Source organism: Podarcis liolepis (assembly GCF_965112155.1).
Source record: "Podarcis liolepis genome assembly, chromosome: 13".
In the NCBI taxonomy this organism is placed as follows: Eukaryota; Metazoa; Chordata; class Lepidosauria; order Squamata; family Lacertidae; genus Podarcis; species Podarcis liolepis.
In genome coordinates, this window is record NC_139573.1 from 24,196,021 (window position 1) to 24,215,257 (window position 19,237).

Here is a 19,237-nt window from a genome sequence, read left to right on the forward strand (position 1 = left end):
TTTAGATGTAAACATGAGAATGTACATTTGGAGGTGAAACGTTTTTGACAGGATCATGCTTCTGGTGGTGTTGCTGCTTGTACTTCTGTCTCATGCTGTATGCAAGAAGTATTCCATTAACTGCAGCATATATGATGATCCCCTCCCTATTCCTCATGAATTTTACCAACCAGGTGACCTGATCATTGGGGAGATGGTTTCCCAAGTCTTCTTAAACTATGGTACCCTCAGTTTCAAGGCACAACCTACACAGATCTGGGTTGATGAACCTGTGTAAGACAATTTCTGTTTTCTCTCCCTTTCAGTCTACAAAACGTATTTTAAATCACAATTCTTTTTAAGTCTATTATTTTCTATGGTTCTAAAGTTTCCCACTATATTGCAAACATTTGGATAAAAAATTCTGAAGAGTACAAATGCATTTTGTGGTGGTGGTGGTGATTTTATTAAACTGTTGCCACCTTTATTACAGTTCAGTGCCTAAGAACTACCAGCACATCCTGGCCTTAGCATTTGCTGTCAAAGAGATCAATGAGAATCCCAACATCTTGCCAAACGTCTCTCTGGGTATCCGCATCCTCAATAGCTACTTGACTGCAAGAATGACTTATAAGGCCACACTGAGCCTGCTTTCCACACAAAAGATGTTTCTTCCCAACTTCCGTTGTGACAAGCAGAACCAATTGATAGCTATCATTGGCGGATGTTTCTCTGAGATCTCTGTCAATATGGCTTTCATTTCAGCCACCCACAAAACTCCACAGGTAAGCTGTGTGTATGAGGGTATGAAGCATGCACATATGGCATAGTATCTTGCTCTTATGAAAGCAGTTTTGACCATGCTCCTGGTGATATTTTGGTAAGCAGATAGTTTAAATTGAGTCTTGATTATGGAAACTGCAGGTGGACTCACAGTTACTTTGAAAGCTTTACTCAATTACTGTTCGTCAGCTGCTAGGCCTGGGCATGCCCCTTGAGTCCTATTCTGGACAGTAATAGTTCAGTTATCTGAATCAGGCTGAACGCTCCCTGAGTTTATTCCACTCCAGCCCAATGCCTGGTTTGTGATCCAGAAGTACAAAACTTCATAAATTCTTTTTGCTTGCATTTGTAAACCCAAATGTTGACATACATGTTTGTTTGTTTGTTTGTTTGTATACATGTATGGAACTTGGATAAATGCTACCCAGTAAAACTCTATAATTTTACGGGACAAGATTAATTCCAATATTCTTATATATTTTATTTCAGCTCCTTTACGGATCATTCTTGCCATTAAAAGGATCCAAAATGCTATTCCCTTTTCTGTACCAAATGGTCCCAACTGAATCCTACCAGCAAATGGGAGTTGTGAGATTACTTCAGCATTTTGGATGGAAATGGGTTGGGGTTGGTGCTGTGAATGATGATAAAGGGGACAGGTTTTTACAAACAATGGTGCCAATGCTTTCCCAGAATGGCATATGTTATGCTTTCATAATAAGACTGCCAACATGGAGCTATGTGGAGAATATGATTGACATACTTTTAGAAAACTTGAAACTCTATGAAGTTCTCATTGACACAAAAGTCAATGTATTATTTGTATATGGAGAACCTCCATCTTTTCAGAGTATAAGGATATTTCTATTTGCAACATCCTATGTGTCATGGCCTCCTCTAGGTAAAGTGTGGATTGTTACATCCCACTGGGATTTCACATCAGTGTCCATTCAGAAGACATGGGATATGCAAACCTTCCATGGTTCCATATCTTTCACTGCTCACTCAAATCAGCCACCAGGCTTTCAAAAGTTTATTGAGGAGATAACACCTTTTGGGGTGAATGGAGATGGATTTATCCAGGACTTCTGGGAACAGGCATTCAGTTGTTCATTAAAGAAGCAGGAGGAAGATGAAAAGGAAACATGCACTGGGGAGGAGAAGCTGGAGAGCATTCCTGGTATTTTGTTTGAAATGAAGATGACTGGCCATAGTTACAGTGTCTACAATGCTGTCTATGCCGTGGCACTTGCTTTACATGACATATACAGATTAAGATTGAAGCATAGAAGGTTGTTAGAAGATTGGCGATTGGTGTTGCAAAAGCTGCAACCATGGCAGGTTATTACAACTTTCTTTCTTTCTTTCTTTCTTTCTTTCTTTCTTTCTTTCTTTCTTTCTTTCTTTCTCTCTCTCTCTCTCTCTCTCTCTCTCTCTCTCTCTCTTTTATGCAAGCTCATAAATGAACCAAAATTTCAAAAACCATTCAAGTAAAATATTTTGGTGTTCTTTCTGTTTTATGCTGCTCTTATTTATGAATCCATTTGGATAGTTAATGCTAGCTTCATTATAATAACAGTGAAAGTAAAAATTGGGACAAATGAAGGCTACTAGAAATATAGAATCACAACAAATATAAATGTAGTATGATAGGCCTTTGTAAAGCTCAGTGAAATCATTTCAAAGACCTAGTACTTCCTGTCTTTGGATTCTCTTTGAATACAGATCCATCACTTTCTAAAGCTCATCACATTCAATAACAGTGTTGGAGAAACAATACGTTTTGATGACAATGGAGAATTAGTAACAGGCTTTGATGTTACAAATTGGATGATGTTTCTGAATGCATCAGTGGTTAGAGTAAAAGTTGGAACACTAGATCCTCAGGCTCCTCAAGGCAAAGAGTTAACCATTCATGATGACCAAATTGTCTGGCACCAAAGCTTTAATCAGGTGAGTATATAAGAGACAAAATGTTCATCAGTCCAGTTCTTTAGATACTAAAGATCCTCCCTTTCTTTTTAAAGACATATTAACAGAGTAGTGATATCTCTTTGAAATTTACATGGATTTTTCAGAGAATCTTCTAGTTTATTGCATTATTTCAGTTTTTAAAGAAAACAAGAATCCCTGACCCCCCCCCAAAAAAAATGGCTGTCAAAATGGCTGCTCTATAACCATGTAATGTAATATGAAGCAGATTCATTTGTTTTTATTACATCTTATTGAACTCCCCACCACCACCCATTTTTTCTCATCATCCATCATGTTTCTGTGCAGGTACTACCAGTTTCTGTGTGTAATGACAACTGCTATCCTGGCTACAACAGGAAAAAGAAGGAGGGAGCAAAAATTTGTTGTTATGATTGTGTGCCGTGTCCAGAAGGAATGATCTCTGATAAGAAAGGTGGGAGACAGAATAATAGCAATAACAATAACAATAAGGTTATTATTTATATGCCACCCATCCAACTGGGTTGCCCCAACCACTCCAGTTAACTCCCTTTAAAATATTAAAAATACAATAAAATATCAAATATGACAAACCTCACTATGCAGGGCTGCAGTTGTTTTAATTTATTATTTTCACCGCGCCCATCTGGATAGGTTTTCCCAGCCGCTCTGGGCGGCTCCCAATAACATATTAAAAACAAGATAAATACATCAAACATTAAAAATTTCTGAATAGGGCTTGACAGAATGGCAGTGGCCTTGTGAATCATTGACCTGGCATTGCACAGTGCCACTTTAGGTTTCATATGGGACACCCTTGTTAATACATGCATCCTTCTGGTCAGACCCAGAGGTAAGAATATTCTTCAGATAATGACTAAACCTACCTGCTTGGTAATGGCATGATCTGGCCCTCAGACAACTCCTCCTGCCTGTGATCACTGTGATCAGATGTCCCAATAAAACTCCTCTACCGGAACCTGCCCCAGCCATTCTGTTCACCATGGCTTACTCCCGTAGCAGCCTTCCCATCCTCCCCTTAAAAACAAATTATAAAATTAACTAATTTAGAAAATACTAGTCAAAAAAATAAATAAACATATATAGAAATATCCAGCCATTTTCATAACAAAAGGTATCTAGTATTTATTTCTTAGGAGAATGTAAACTGCATGAATATAATGGTGGTTTAAATTTTAAATAAATATTTTTCAAACAATACAGTACAACTGTTTATCATTGTAAAAGAACAAAACCTCTCATGAGGTTTTAAGGCTTCTTAGATAGATGTTGTTCTGCATTTAGGAATATTAAAATCCCTCTTCCTGTTCTTTAATTTTTTATTTTTGAAGATATGGATGCCTGCATAAATTGTCCAGAAGAACAGTATGCCAATGAAAACCAAACTCAGTGCATTCCAAGGATTATAAGCTACCTTACTTACAATGAAGATTTGGGGATCATCTTATTTATTATGGCTATTTCTCTCTCTTTTGTCGCAGCTTTAGTTCTTGGAATTTTTATGAAGCACAAGGAGAGTCCAATAGTAAAAGCTAACAACCGGAACCTCACCTACATCCTTCTTGTTTCCCTCCTCCTTTGTTTCCTCTGTTCCCTGCTCTTCATCGGACAGCCTGGAAAGGCAACCTGCCCTCTCCGACAAACGGCCTTTGGCATCATCTTCTCTTTGGCCCTCTCTTCTGTATTGGCAAAGACCATCACTGTGATTCTGGCCTTCATGGCAACCAAACCAGGTGCCAAAATGAGGAAATGGGTTGGCAAAAGAACAGCAAATTCTATTATCCTTCTCTCAACTTTTATTCAAGTTGGTGTTTGTACTCTTTGGTTAAGTACCGCTCCTCCATTCCCAGATACAGACCCACACTCATTCTATGGGGAAATCATACTAGTTTGTAATGAGAATTCAGCTACCATGTTTTACTGTGTTTTGGGCTACATGGGCTTTCTAGCCATTATCAGTTTCATTGTGGCTTTTCTAGCCAGGAAGTTACCTGACAGTTTCAATGAAGCCAAATTCATCACTTTCAGCATGTTGCTGTTTTGTAGTGTGTGGTTATCCTTTGTTCCCACCTATCTGAGCACCAAAGGAAAATACATGGTGGCTGTGGAGATCTTCTCCATCTTATGCTCCACTGCTGGCTTACTGGGTTGCATCTTTTTCCCTAAATGCTACATCATTGTGCTGAGGCCTGACCTAAATAGTAGAGAGCATATAATGCAAAGGAAAATATGAAAGAGTTCTGTCTTCATTTTTTCTTCTTCTCTTAGATGCATTTTATTGGAAGTTCACCATTATTAGTTTCTCTGAGTTCTGCTCCTGATCTGAACAGTAGGGAGCGAGTTATAAGAAAAGGTGACAAATTATAAAGGAACAATTACTGCCCTACTAGGGCAGTTCATAATTTATTTATTTCTTTTTTTAAAAAAATGCCTACTCCAAAGGTCTTATCTTATTACACTAAGGATTATATAGCTATATATGAAATTGCATGTATATCAGTTAATATCTTGAGCCACCTCCATGAAAATAGCTGTTTACCTGGCCATTTTCCTATGTCGTGAAGTCTGAAATTTCAATTCAGGCCGACTTTCTGGGCTGCTGGGGAAGCCTGCCAAGGCCGCTGCCTGTCCTGCGCACCCCCTTTGGGCTCCAATCCCCGTACAAAAAGCCTCTGCTGCACCCGAAAGTGTCTAATTGACCAATTCTTTTTAATAGGATCTATTAATGAAGTTCACACTTTTGACAACCAGTCTGATGCTTTCGCAGAAAAATATTCCTAGACCCAAGACTTTTATTTTTTATTTTTTTAAGTGGACTTTGGTACTCTTTTGTCCTTCCCCATGTCTTTCTCTCTGTCTGAGCTGGCTCCCTGTCTGTAATGTAACATGCGGGGAAACCAGTGTGGGGTTCCTCTCTGTGTAAAGTCTTCAAGATGTTCCTGCAGGCGCCTGACAAATCTGACCCATTGTCAAAATTTATCTTTTCCCCTCACCTCCAGTCTCCGTTGTTGTGTGTCCTGGTTGAGGGGAAAAACAGAAGACAGATGGCCATCGGTCAGGGGTGGTCTAATTGAGATTCCTGCATTGCCCCAGGGGTTTGGCTAGATGACCCTCAGGGGTCCCTTCCAACTATACAATTCTCTGGTGCAGGCTTCTGCAGAGTTTTTTTTCTGCAGAGTTTTTTTTCAGCCAAAAAACCCGCCCCAAACAAACAATGTTGGGGGAGTGACAAGAAATTTTCTGCACCATGTACCACCTGACCTTCCTACGCCTCTGCCTAGTACCTAAAGATATATAATGATGGTGCCAGGAGAGACTCCCTAAGGAGAGCAATCCACAAATGGGGAGCCACCACAGAAAAGGCCCGTACTTGTGTTGCTACCCTCCAGTGGAGGGGCACGTTAAAAAGAACCTTATGTCTGGGTCGCTTCATAATGGAAGAGGCGATGCTTGGAGAGTTAGCAGTGTAACATTTATGGGGTGATGAATTAACAGTGGAATGACCAACCGATTTATAGCCAGATAAACCATAAATTCCCAAAATTCCTTGTGTGCAGAGAAAGCAATGACCTTTCACTGGAACTAGTTTAAGTTTCTGTATAGCTGTCTCCTTGCCCTATAAACTGTATACTTTTACATGCAATCATATATTTATAGAATTGTAGAGCTGGAAGGCTCATTGTGATGGCCTGGGAATCCAATTCAGAGGCCGAACCGGAGGAACTCCAGCCTGCACAGGAGTCCCCGCCTCCAGGGCCGGCTGAGCTGGGGCAGGGCCTTGACTCTGAGGCACCTGCACCTGTGCCAGTTCCTCAGGAGCAGGCACCAGGTGAATCCACTCTGGCTCCGGAGGTGGTTGAGGACTCAGTGCCTGCAGGTGAGTCTCCCCCTGGGTCCAGTAACCCTTCAGCCTCTCCTGAACTGCAGAGGCTCAGGGCAGAGAGGCGGAGGGAACTGGTTTCTCCCAGGAGGAGTGCTCGCCTTAAGGCCAGGAGAGGCGGGTCTCCTGGGGGCCGGGACTGCCCCTGGCTTCAGAGAAGATAAAGGCCAGTCAGCCCGGTCCCAGGCTGCGGGAGCAACGTTGTTGAAGAGCTGTTTCGGCCAGCACCCAGTCCGGTTCCCCCAGAGTTCCTGTCCTTGCCCGGCTCCTCGCTGTGGACCCCGCTTTGCCCGTGGAGGACTGTCTGCCGACCCTCGACTCAGGTCCTGGTCCTCGCCCCATGGTAACCTCCCCCCGGGACCAGCACAGTTTGCTCCCGCCACACCCGCACTCCCCCTTCATTGGGGTGCGTTCAGGAAGAGCCAGAGGCCATGGCTGACCAGGCAGCTGCGCTGGTGGCATTGGCCCAGGAGAACCAGGCCTTGACCCACACAGTTCAGCAGCTAAGCGATGTGGTTGCGGTGCTTCAGCAGCAGTTGGATGCCCTACCAGCTGCTGGGGCCGATGCCCCAGCTCCAGGCAAGTACCCAGTGGCCTTGCCAGAGAAATTTGATGGGGCCCTGGCCAGCTTTCCCATGTTCCTTGCCCAGGCTAAGTTGTATATTCAGGGGCGAGCCCGGAACTTCCCTGACGACAGCACCAAGGTGCACTTTTTGATCAGTTTGTTAAAGGACCAGGCGGCCAAGTGGGCTTTGCCACTGCTCCGGCAAGACTCTCCTTTGCTAACAGACTATGTGGGGTTTTGTAACCACTTAGAGACTGCGTTTGGCAACCCTCTGAAGAAGAGCCAAGCCAATCGGGCGATTCGTCGGTTGAGACAGGACAAGTCCACAGCCGCCGCCTATGCCACAGAATTTCGGCTGTTTGTGAATTCCCCTAAGGAAATTCATCATTTCTATTCTTTTCTTCATGAAGATCCATGATACATTATCAAAGGCCTTCTCTGCATTTAAAAATGTCAATGTTGCTTGCTTTTCATTCCTGACCTCCAGATATTCAATTACATCAATTACATCAATTATGTTTCTTATGTTTTCTTTCATCTGGCAGCCAGGTAGAAAGCCAGCTAAATCTTGGTGAATTAAATCCTTTAAGACCCTTTTCATACGAATTGCCATTATATTGGAAAATAATTTGTAATCATTATTTAAGAACAAGATTGGCCTATAATTTTTAACAAAAAGTAAATCTGTGTCTTGCTTCAGAATGAACGTAATATATGCTGCTTTCCAAGATTCTGGCAATTTTCCAGTACTCAAAAAAAGAGAAAACTAAATCCTTCCCCATCCCTTTGTACATGTGGACAAACAATCTGTCACAGACAAATAACTGATGGCATGCAATGTACTCACCTGCCTTTGCAATACTCCCCCATGGTCTGCACAGTCAATGGACCTGCTTTGCAGGAGGTTGGACCAGATGACACCCAAGATTCCTTCCAGCTCTACAATTCCATGATTCTATGACCTTGGAAGAAGTTCTGTGCCTATAAAGTTTTAGACAGCTAGAAGTTCTCCACACAGGAATCCTTCTTTCATGGGGAATCTCTATACACAAAGTTGTAGCTGTATAGAACTCATCCCAATGTTTGTTCTGCTAGAGCAAAAGATGTGGGTGAGTGTGGCACTGGTGGTGGGTGGGCTAGCCTGATTGATGGTGCCCTGATTGATGGTGCTTATTATTCATTTATTAAATTTATATACCACCCTTCATTCGTAGATCTCGGGGCAGTTGACAACAAGATAAAAACACAATGCATATAATAAAAACAATAATGGATACACAACCTCCTTTCCCACCACCCTCACCCCCTCCAACAAACACATTTAAAAGGCTATAGGATGTTAATCAGTCCAAGACCTGCTTGATAAATAATGTTTTCATTGCACACTAAAGGTGTATAATGAAAGCGTCAGTCAAACCACCCTGGGAAGAGCATTCCACAAATGAGGAACCACTGCAGAGCTTTTGTGGAGGTGGCACAAGAAGAAGGGCCTCAGATGACAATCACAGGATCCAGGTAGGTTCAGAAAGAGATAGGTGGTCCTTGAGGTATTGTGGTCCTAAGGCTATATAGGTCAGAATTCGCACTTTGAATTGGGCCCATGCAGCCATGTGTGTTCATTTTGTCAATGCATAGAATGATTTATGTGAAACCCCAAGGAATTGAAACTTTGTTGAAACATACACACAGTCAAAATTTAGGACTGAAAATCTTTCTTCCTGACGTTATGCAATGGGAACACAGTGTGGTGTAAAGGTTAGAGTGTTGGACTAGGAACTAGCAGGGTTTGAATCCCTACACAGCCATGAAGCTCACTGGGGGACCTTGGAGAAGTCACCATCTTATAGCCTAACCTACCTCACAGAATTGTTTTGAGGATTAAATGGGGGGGGGGACTATGTGCACTGCGTTAAGGTCCTTGGAAGATAAAGGTGGTATATAAATGTATTAAAGAAATGAACAAACATATATAGTATTGGATAAATACATACTGTTAATGATAAAAAAATTGTAGTATGACAATAAATGGGACAAGCAAGAATTTGAAGTGATCTAACAGAAAAAGATATTCCCATCATGATAACATTGAACCTTAGATTTCATAACAAAATAAAAAAAATCCTTCCAGTAGCACCTTAGAGACATTAGAGACCAACTAAGTTTGTTATTGGTATGAGCTTTCGTGTGCACGCACAATTCTTCAGATACCAGGTTGATGGACTTCTATTTCATGCAGCTCAATGTGGTCCCTTCCATAGTTCTAGTTACAGATAGGTAGCCATGTTGGTCTGCCATAGTCGAAACAAGATAAAAAAAATTCCTTCCTGTAGCACTTTAGAGACCAACTAATTTTGTTATTGGTAATAATAATAATAATAATAAATAATTTATTTATTTTATGTATACCCCGCCCTCCCAGGCCAGAAATGGGCTCAGGGAGGCTAACACCAATAAAATTACAATAAAACATAATAGAAAAAAAGTTAATTAAAATATGCGTTAAAATACAGATTAAAATATAATTTAAAATGCAGCCTCATTTTAGTAGTAGCCCATAAATCAAAAGCATAAGGGGAGGGAAACATTTGGACTGAGTCCAAATCAAAGGCCAGCTTTGTCTTGCAGGCCCTGCGGAAAGATGTCAAATCCTGCAGGCCCCTGGTCTCTTGTGACAGAGCATTCCACCAAGTCGGGGCAAGTACTGAAAAGACCCTGGCCCTAGTGGAAACCAGTCTGACCACTTTGCGGCTCAGGACCTCCAAAGTGTTGTTATTTTGTGGAGCTTAAGGTCCTCCGCAGGGCATACCAGAAGAGGCGGTCCCATAGTACGAGGATCCTAGGCCACATAGGGCTTTAAAGGTCAAAACCAGCACCTGGAACCTGACCCTGTACTCCACCAGGAACCAGTACAGCTGATAAAGCACTGAATGAATGTGATCCCATGGCAAGGTCCCCGTAAGGAGCCTCGCCGCGGCATTGTGCACCTGCTGGAGTTTCTGGGTCACCTTCAAGGGCACCCTGCGTAGAGCAAGTTACAATAATCAAGACTGGAGGTGACCATCGCATGGATCACTGTGGCCAGATCAGGGCGAGAAAGGTAAGGGACCAACTGCTTGATACGGTGGAGATGGAATGAGCTTCCGTGTGCATGCACACTTCTTTAGATACGTATCTGAAGAAGTGTGCATGCACATGAAAGTTCATACCAATAACAAACTTAGTTGTTCTCTAAGGTCCTACTGGAAGGATTTTTTTTATTTTTTTGTTTCAACTATGGCAGACTAACACGGCTACCTACCTGTAACTTAGATTTCCTGGCCTTTAAGTGAATGGTCTGTTTGTGTGAAGTTAACTCTAGTCCTGGACAAAAGGAGTGTACAACTTTCTGGCTAAGTGCCACTGGCCATTTGTTACTCCTCAGAAAAGAAAATAATGTCTGTAGAGTTCAGGTAGAAAAATACACGTAGTACTTTTGTTATTCATGGCACAACTTCAAGGAACACCAATACACAGGGGAGATTTTAATCACACCAATCATTGTCAAAATTACTGGCATCCATCTTCTTAAACAATGGAGGGACAGATGTATTCAGCAAGATCAACAATCAGAATCTGGAAAAGAACATATAAATACCTTGTATTCTTGAGCACTGAATATAGGCATAGGCAGGGCTCTGTCATTTTCTTTTATGATTATTTCCCCTATACATGTTAGAGTAAGTTTCTCATCAACTGAATCTGTCACAATTTTAAGCGCCAAAAAGTATAGTGTGAATATTCCTGTCCTCATCCTTTCTCCTTGCCAGCTGAATAATCAAGTTCCCAAATATTTTCTGTGCAAATCTTGGCCTCTTTGGTTAGGTATGAATAAAAGCACATGAACACATTATGAACCATAACATTACCTAACAATAATGCATTTCACATTCTTTTGGACAAACCCATGGAGAATCTTCAGTGTTACACTTACTTTATTTGTACACCAGTGAAAACCTTTGATATTTCTACTTGAACAGGAACATATGAAGGTTTTAATTCACACAGGGGAAAAGTGAGGAGATGAACAGAGTTGCTGTTCGGAAACACTGATTAAAGAGAACCATTATAGAATATAAAACTGGGAAATGGTTTACAGATACCATCAGATACATTCTGTAGGTAAAAAGAAAATAGCTACATATACTGCTGTAGATGTAAACATGAGAATGTTGATTTGGAGGTGAAACTTTTTCAACAGGAACATGCTTCTGGTGGTGTTGCTGCTTGTACTTCTGTCTCATGCTGTATGCAAGAAATATTCCATTAACTGCAGCATATATGATGATCCCCTCCCTATTCCTCATGAATTTTACCAACCGGGTGACCTCATCATTGGGGAGATGGTTTCCCAAGTCTTCTTAAACTATAATAACCTCAATTTCAAGGAACAGCCTACACAGATCTTGATTGATGAACCAGTGTAAGACAATTTCTGTTTTCTCTCCCTTTCAGTATACAAAACTTATTTCAGATCTCAATTATTTTTAAGTCTATTATTTTCTAAAGTGGTTCTAAAGTTTGCCACCATCTTGGAAACATTTGGATAAAAAATGCTGAAGAGTACAAATGCATTTTGTTGTGGTGGTGGTGATTTTATTAAACTGTTGCCATCTTTATTACAGTTCAGTGCCTAAGAACTACCAGCACATCCTGGCCTTAGCATTTGCTGTCAAAGAGATCAGTGAGAATCCCAACATCTTGCCAAACGTCTCTCTGGGTATCCGCATCCTCAATAGCTACTTGACTGCAAGAATGACTTATAAGGCCACACTGAGCCTGCTTTCCACACAAAAGATGTTTGTTCCCAACTTCACTTGTGACAAGCAGAACCAATTGATAGCTATCATTGGAGGATGTTTCTCTGAGATCTCTGTCAATATGGCGTTCATTTCAGCAACCCACAAAACTCCACAGGTAAGCTGTGTGTATGAGGGTATGACGCATGCACATATGGCATATTATCTTGCTCTTATGAAAGGAGTTTTAACCATGCTCCTGGTGATATTTTGGTAAGCAGATTGTTTAAATTGAGTTGATTATGAAAACTGCAGGTGGACTCACAGTTACTTTGAAAGCTTTACTCAATTACTGTTCGTCAGCTGCTAGGGCTGGGCATGCCCCTCTAGTTCTATTCTGGATAGTAATAGTTCAGTTATCTGAATCAGTCTGAACTCTCCTTGAGTTTATTCCACTCCAGCCCAATGCCTGGCTTGTGATCCAGAAATACAAAACTCCAGAAATTCCTTTTGCTTGCATTTGTAAACCCAAATGACCATTTTTGCTGACATACATGAATGACAATCGGATAAATGCAATCCAGTACAACTCCATAAGGGAAAAGATTAATCCCTAAATTTCTTATACATTTTATTTCAGCTCACGTATGGATCATTTTTGCCATTAAAAGGATCCAAAATGCTATTCCCTTTTCTGTACCAAATGGTCCCAACTGAATCCTACCAGCAAATGGGAGTTGTGAGATTACTTCAGCATTTTGGATGGAAATGGGTTGGGGTTGGTGCTGTGAATGATGACAAAGGGGACAGGTTTTTACAGACAATGATGCCAATGCTTGCTCAAAATGGAATCTGTTATGCCTTCATAGTAAGAATGCCAAAATGGGATTATGTGGAGGGGATGGTAGACTTGATGTTAAAGCAGTTTAAAAATTATGAAGTTATGTTTGAGAATAATGCCAATATATTTTTTGTATATGGAGAACCTCCATCCTTTCAGATTGTGAGGATATTTCTTTTCCTAGCAACCTATATGGAATGGCCTCCTCTTGGTAAAGTGTGGATTATTACATCCCACTGGGATTTCACATCAGTGTCCATTCAGAAGACATGGGATATGCAAACCTTCCATGGTTCTATATCTTTCACTGCTCACTCAAATCAGCCACCAGGCTTCCAAAAATTTATTAAGGAGATAACGCCTTTTGAGGAGAAAGGAGATGGATTTATCCAGGACTTCTGGGAACAGGCATTCAGCTGTTCTTTAAAGAAGCAGGAGGAAGATGAAAAGGAAACATGCACTGGGGAGGAGAAGCTGGAAAGCATTCCCGGTATTTTATTTGAAATGAAGATGACTGGCCATAGTTACAGTGTCTATAATGCTCTCTATGCCATGGCACATGCTTTGCACGACCTATACAGATTGAGACTGAAGCATAGAAGGTTGTTAGAAGATTTGAGATTGGTGTTTCAGAAAGTGCAGCCATGGCAGGTTATTACAACTCTCTCTCTCTCTCTCTCTCTCTCTCTCTCTCTCTCTCTCTCTCTCTCTCCTTTTAGGCAAGCTCATTAATGAACCAAGATTTAAAAAACCATTCACTCAAAATATTTCGGTGTTCTCTCTGTTTTATGCTGTTCTTGATTATGAATCCATTTGGGTAATTAATGCTAGCTTCATTATAAAATAGTGAAGGCTGAAATTGGGACAAATGAACACAACTAGGAGACCGCGGCGGTGATACCAGAGTTCCCCGTTAAAGGGGTCTTGAGGGCAGGCATTGGCCATACGCCAAGAGGTTGTAATTGCTCTCCCCTCCAATGGTGGCGAAGCGGGGGGCGGGCTGTCTGCTTGAACATATGTTCTCCAGAGCCAGCCCAATCCTCACACATTCTGGATAACCCTGATGTCTCCCAGATCCCCGGCTGGGGGCTAGGAAGAATAAACGCTCCATGCCTGAGCCCAGGCCTTCCTATGTCTGAAATTTAATAAAGTTGTGGCCAATTCAAATCCCATAGCATGTTGTCTTGAGACAGTATGCTGCTCTGGGGTCACCTGGGGTTGGGGGGACTCCGCCTGTCCATGCAAATATAGAATCACAGCATATACTGTCCAGAATTAAAACTTAGTATGATAGCCCTTTGTGAAGCTCACTGAAATCATTCCAAAACCTAGTTCTTCCTTTCTTTGGATTCTCTTTGAATACAGATCCATCACTTTCTAAAGCTCATCATGTTCAATAACAGTGTTGGAGAAACAATACGTTTTGATGACAATGGAGAATTAGTAACAGGCTTTGATGTTACAAATTGGATGATGTTTCTGAATGCGTCAGTGGTTAGAGTAAAAGTTGGAACACTAGATCCTCAGGCTCCTCAAGGCAAAGAGTTAACCATTCATGATGACCAAATTGTCTGGCACCAAAGCTTTAATCAGGTAAGACATAAGGACAATACATTCATCAGACCAGTTCATTCTTCTGGCTCCTCTTTTGGTACTAAAATATGCCTGGTACTCTAAAGATACCCCCTTTCTTTCTAAAGAAATATAGATTAGTGATATCTCTTTGATCTTTACCTGCATTTTTCAGAGAATCTTCCAGTTTATTGGATTTTTTCAGTTTTTTTAATAAACAGGATATCTTGAGACACACACCCCTGCAAATTGCTATTAGAATTGCTCCTGTATAACCAGGTTATGTCATGTGAAGCAGATTCAATTGTTTTTGGTACACCTTACTGAAAAAAGACCACTGAAATTTCTTCATGCTTCCTCAACTCATTCTCAATTACAAGGGGCCTTTTTCACCTTGCTAGTTATGTCTATGTACTGGGCATAAGAGCTGTGATACAGTTTAAAGGGTTGTCCTCAGGAGTATTATTCTAGTTAATCATGTTTAACTGGGTGTGGGGAGAGCAGCTCTGAATAGGTTTAGGCTTTATAAATGTCATTTCATTTCATTGGTAAATCATGTCCATATAGGAAAAGAAATAGCTCAGACATGGAATCACATGCCACCCTCACTTATGGTTTCCCCCTGAAGCTCAGTCCTATACCGATAGCTTCAGTAAATGGACAGAACTATAAGATTGGATGAACTAAAGCTCCCTTCTTTCCCTATTTCCAAACCTACCATTCTTAAAAAACAAACAACTCCCCCTCTTCATATTATTTCTGAACATCCATCATGTTTCTGTGCAGGTACTACCAGTTTCTGTGTGTAATGACAACTGCTATCCTGGCTACAACAGAAAAAAGAAGGAAGGAGCAAAATTTTGCTGCTATGATTGTGTGCCGTGTCCAGAAGGGATGATCTCTAATAAGAAAGGTGAGAGACAGAATAATAGCAAAAACAACAAAAAGAACAATAACAATACAATGATTATTTATATGCCACCCATCCGACTGGGTTGCCCCAGCCACTCTGGGTGGCTCCATTCAAAATATTAAAAATAAATCAAACATGACAAACTTCACTATGCAGGGCTGCAGGTTTCTTCTAAAAGTCAAATATTTCCATAACATCTGATGGGATGGCATTCCACATGGGAGGTGCCTCTACCAGGAAGGCCCGCTGCCTGGTTCCCTGTAACTTCACTTCGTACCAGAAAGCCTGTGAAACTGAACCTCAGCAGCCAGGATGGAGACGCTCCTTTGGGTATATAGCCCCGAGGCCATTTAGATGTTGAATTTTGCTTGGAAATGTATTGGGATCCAATGTAGATTCCACTCCCAGTCACCAGTCTAGCTGCTGCATTCTGGATTAGTTGTAGTTTCTGAGTCACCTTCAAAGGTAGCCCCACACAGAGCACATTGCAATAATTCAAGTGGGTGATTACTAGAGTATGTACCACTCTGGTAAGGGACCATTGCCCACCCCTGGATGGCAGTGGTCTTGTGAATCATTGACCTGGCATTGCACAGTGCCGCTTTAAGGTCATATGGGACACCCTTGTTAATACATGCATCCTTCTGGTCAGACCCAGAGGTAAGAATATTCTTCAGATAATGACTAAACCTACCTCCTTGGTAATAACATTATCTGGCCCTCAGAGAACTCCTCCTGCCTGTGATCACTGTGATCAGATGTCCCAATAAAACTCCCCTACCGGAACCTGCCCCAGCCATTCTGTTCACCATGGCTTACTCCCATAGCAGCCTTCCCATCCTCCCCTTAAAAACAAATTATAAAATTAACTAATTTAGAAAATGCTAGGCCCTCCCAAAAATAAAAAATATATATTAAAAAATCAAGCCATTTTCATAACAAATGATATGTAGTATGTATTTCTTAGGAGAATGTAAACCGCATCAATATAATGGTGTTTTAAATTTTAAATAAATATTTTTAAAACAACATAGTACAACTTTTTATCATTGTAAAAGAACAAAACCTCTCATCAGGTTTTAAGAATTCCTCAAACAGATGTTGTTCTGCATTTTAGAATATTAAAATCACTCTTCCTCTTCTTTAATTTTTATTTTTGAAGACATGGATTGCTGCATCAATTGTCCAGAAGACCAGTATGCCAATGAAAACCAAACTCAGTGCATTCCAAGGATTATAAGCTACCTTACTTACAACGAAGATTTGGGGATCATCTTATTTATTATGGCTATTACTCTCTCTTTTGTCGCAGCTTCAGTTCTTGGAATTTTTATGAAGCACAAGGAGAGTCCAATAGTAAAAGCTAACAACCGGAACCTCACCTACATCCTTCTTGTTTCCCTCCTCCTTTGTTTCCTCTGTTCCCTGCTCTTCATCGGACAGCCTGGAAAGGCAACCTGCCCTCTCCGACAAGCAGCTTTTGGCATCATCTTCTCTTTGGCCCTCTCTTCTGTATTGGCAAAGACTATCACTGTGGTTCTGGCCTTCATGGCAACCAAACCAGGTGCCAAAATGAGGAAATGGGTTGGCAAAAGAACAGCAAATTCTATTATCCTCCTCTCCACTTTTATTCAAGCCGGTGTTTGTACTCTTTGGTTAAGTACCGCTCCTCCATTTCCAGATACAGACCCATATTCATTCTATGGGGAAATCATACTAGTTTGTAATGAGAATTCAGCTACCATGTTTTACTGTGTTTTGGGCTATATGGGCTCTCTAGCCATTATCAGTTTCATTGTGGCTTTTCTAGCCAGGAAGTTACCTGACAGTTTCAATGAAGCCAAGTTCATCACTTTCAGCATGTTGCTGTTTTGTAGTGTGTGGTTATCCTTTGTTCCTACTTATCTGAGCACCAAAGGAAAATACATGGTGGCTGTGGAGATCTTCTCCATCTTATGCTCCAGTGCTGGGTTACTGGGTTGCATCTTTTTCCCTAAATGCTACATCATTGTGCTGAGGCCTGACCTTAATAGTAAAGAACACATAATGCAAAGGAAAATATGAAAGAGTTCTGTCTTCATCTTTTTATTTTTCTCTTAGATGCAGTTTATTGGAAATCCACCGTTATTAGTTTCTCTAAATTCTGCTCCTGATCTGAACAGTAGGGGGCGAGTTATAGGAATAACAAAATGAAACCATATATCCATCTCTTTATTACAATACTACTTAAATGTATCATTGGAAATGCTGTTGCTAAGGATCTCATGTGAATTCAAGCATGGGTGCTTGATTATTCCTATTTCTTCTTCTATTACTATTACTATTACTATTACTACTACTACTACTAATATTTTGTGATATACCTTACGCATCTGGCTGGGTTTCCCTAGCCACTCTGGGCAGCTTACAGCATATATATAAAAACATAGTAAAACATCAAACATTAAAACCTTCCCAATACAGGGCTGCCTATATTGTATAGTTCTTTGTCTCCTTGACATCTTAACGTAGGGCATTCCACAGGTAGGGCACCACTACCGAGAAGTCCCTCTGCCTGCTTCTCTGTAACTTTGCTTCTCACAGTGAGGGAACCAGCAGAAGACCCTTGGAGGAGGACCTCAATGCCCAGACTGAATGATGGAGGTGGAGATATAATGATAATACTACTACTATTACATAACCCACCCTTCACCCTAAGGTCCCAGGGTTGGTTACAACTATTAAAACACTACAATAGTATTAAAACACAATCATATACAATATGAAAAACCATTTAAAACAGAATTATAAAGATAAGGTGCATCCTAAAAATAGACATCTGCAGTGTCAAAAGCAGCGTGAACAGGTACAACTCCAGCATTTGCCAAAAGCTGCATAATGCCGGTGCTAGAAACCTCACCAGTTTCAGCTCTTGTTGTATCTGTCTAGCAGGCTTTCTGTAGTAGTGGAGAGGCACCCTAAAAAAAAGATTTTGAAAAGACAGAATGCCCTTACCCAGGCTGTCAGCTACCAAACTTACAAGGTTGGTGGAATTAACAAGAGGGCATCATATGCCAATTTCAGTACCAGAGATTGTATGTAGGGAATGAGTAATGGGGTCCTGAGTAGTTCAGGATTTTAAACGCTGATGTGAGCATCTTGAATTGGGCAAAGAAACAAAATGGCAACCAGTTCAGCTGTTTTAAAACAGAAGTCGTATCAGGTCTGAAGGAATTCCCAGCCAACAATCTGGCTGCTGCAATTTGGACAATTGAAGCTTCAATATCATCAAAAAGCACTAGGAAATCAATGAGAACAAGCAGGATGGAACTTCCTGCATCTCTTTCCTGATAAATGTTATCAACCAGTGTGACCAAGGCAGTTTCTATGTCTTGACCAGGCCTTAAACGATACTGGAATGGATCCAAGGAAACATATCTGCTAAAAAAATTCTCAGTAGCCATCAGCCAGGCAGAACCCACCTTAAGCAGGTTGCATGCCTTCATCTTCTGTATTGTCTACTCTCCCATACTAAAGATGAATATAATTTTTCACCAGTAATTAACCTCCACTCCAAAACACTGACACCTATCTCCTATATTTAGGTGAAAGTTGACATTTGAAGGTTTAATAAATAGAACTCTAAGAACACATGGTTGTAATTTTAATTAATAATATTTCAATCCTACTGTACTTCGAAGAAAGTTCTACTTAATGAGGCTGAAATAAGAATGCAGAGGTTTGCAACCTCACTCAGTCAAGTTACATTCAATATCACACGTTCCAATCTAACACAATGCATTCAAACCAGAATTAGTTGATAAGTAATCACTCCCATGTTATCATCCAGCAGTGACCCCCCCCCCCCAAAAAAAGTCCCATAAAATGTAGTAGGGGATTGATTTGAGACCAGGTATCAACATAAAAAAGTTTAAGGTTCTAGTGTGGAATGTTGTTCATTGTGAGATATAGAAGA

The 19,237-nt window shown here is 40.9% G+C and overlaps 1 protein-coding gene across 1 annotated transcript; it reads left to right on the top strand.

The window, feature by feature from the left end:
* Nucleotides 1-1,314: 1,314 nt before the first annotated feature.
* On the top strand, nt 1,315-17,346 carry LOC310692508 (vomeronasal type-2 receptor 26-like; the record flags this gene model as incomplete). The annotated part of the gene is made up of 10 exons (XM_083473454.1): nt 1,315-2,103; nt 2,488-2,715; nt 7,033-7,195; nt 7,433-7,538; nt 8,573-8,728; nt 11,843-12,134; nt 12,597-13,448; nt 14,163-14,390; nt 15,156-15,282; nt 16,445-17,346. The coding sequence occupies 10 exons, from the start codon at nt 1,315-1,317 to the stop codon at nt 17,344-17,346; spliced, it is 3,843 nt and encodes a 1,280-aa protein (XP_083329580.1).
* Nucleotides 17,347-19,237: the final 1,891 nt, after the last annotated feature.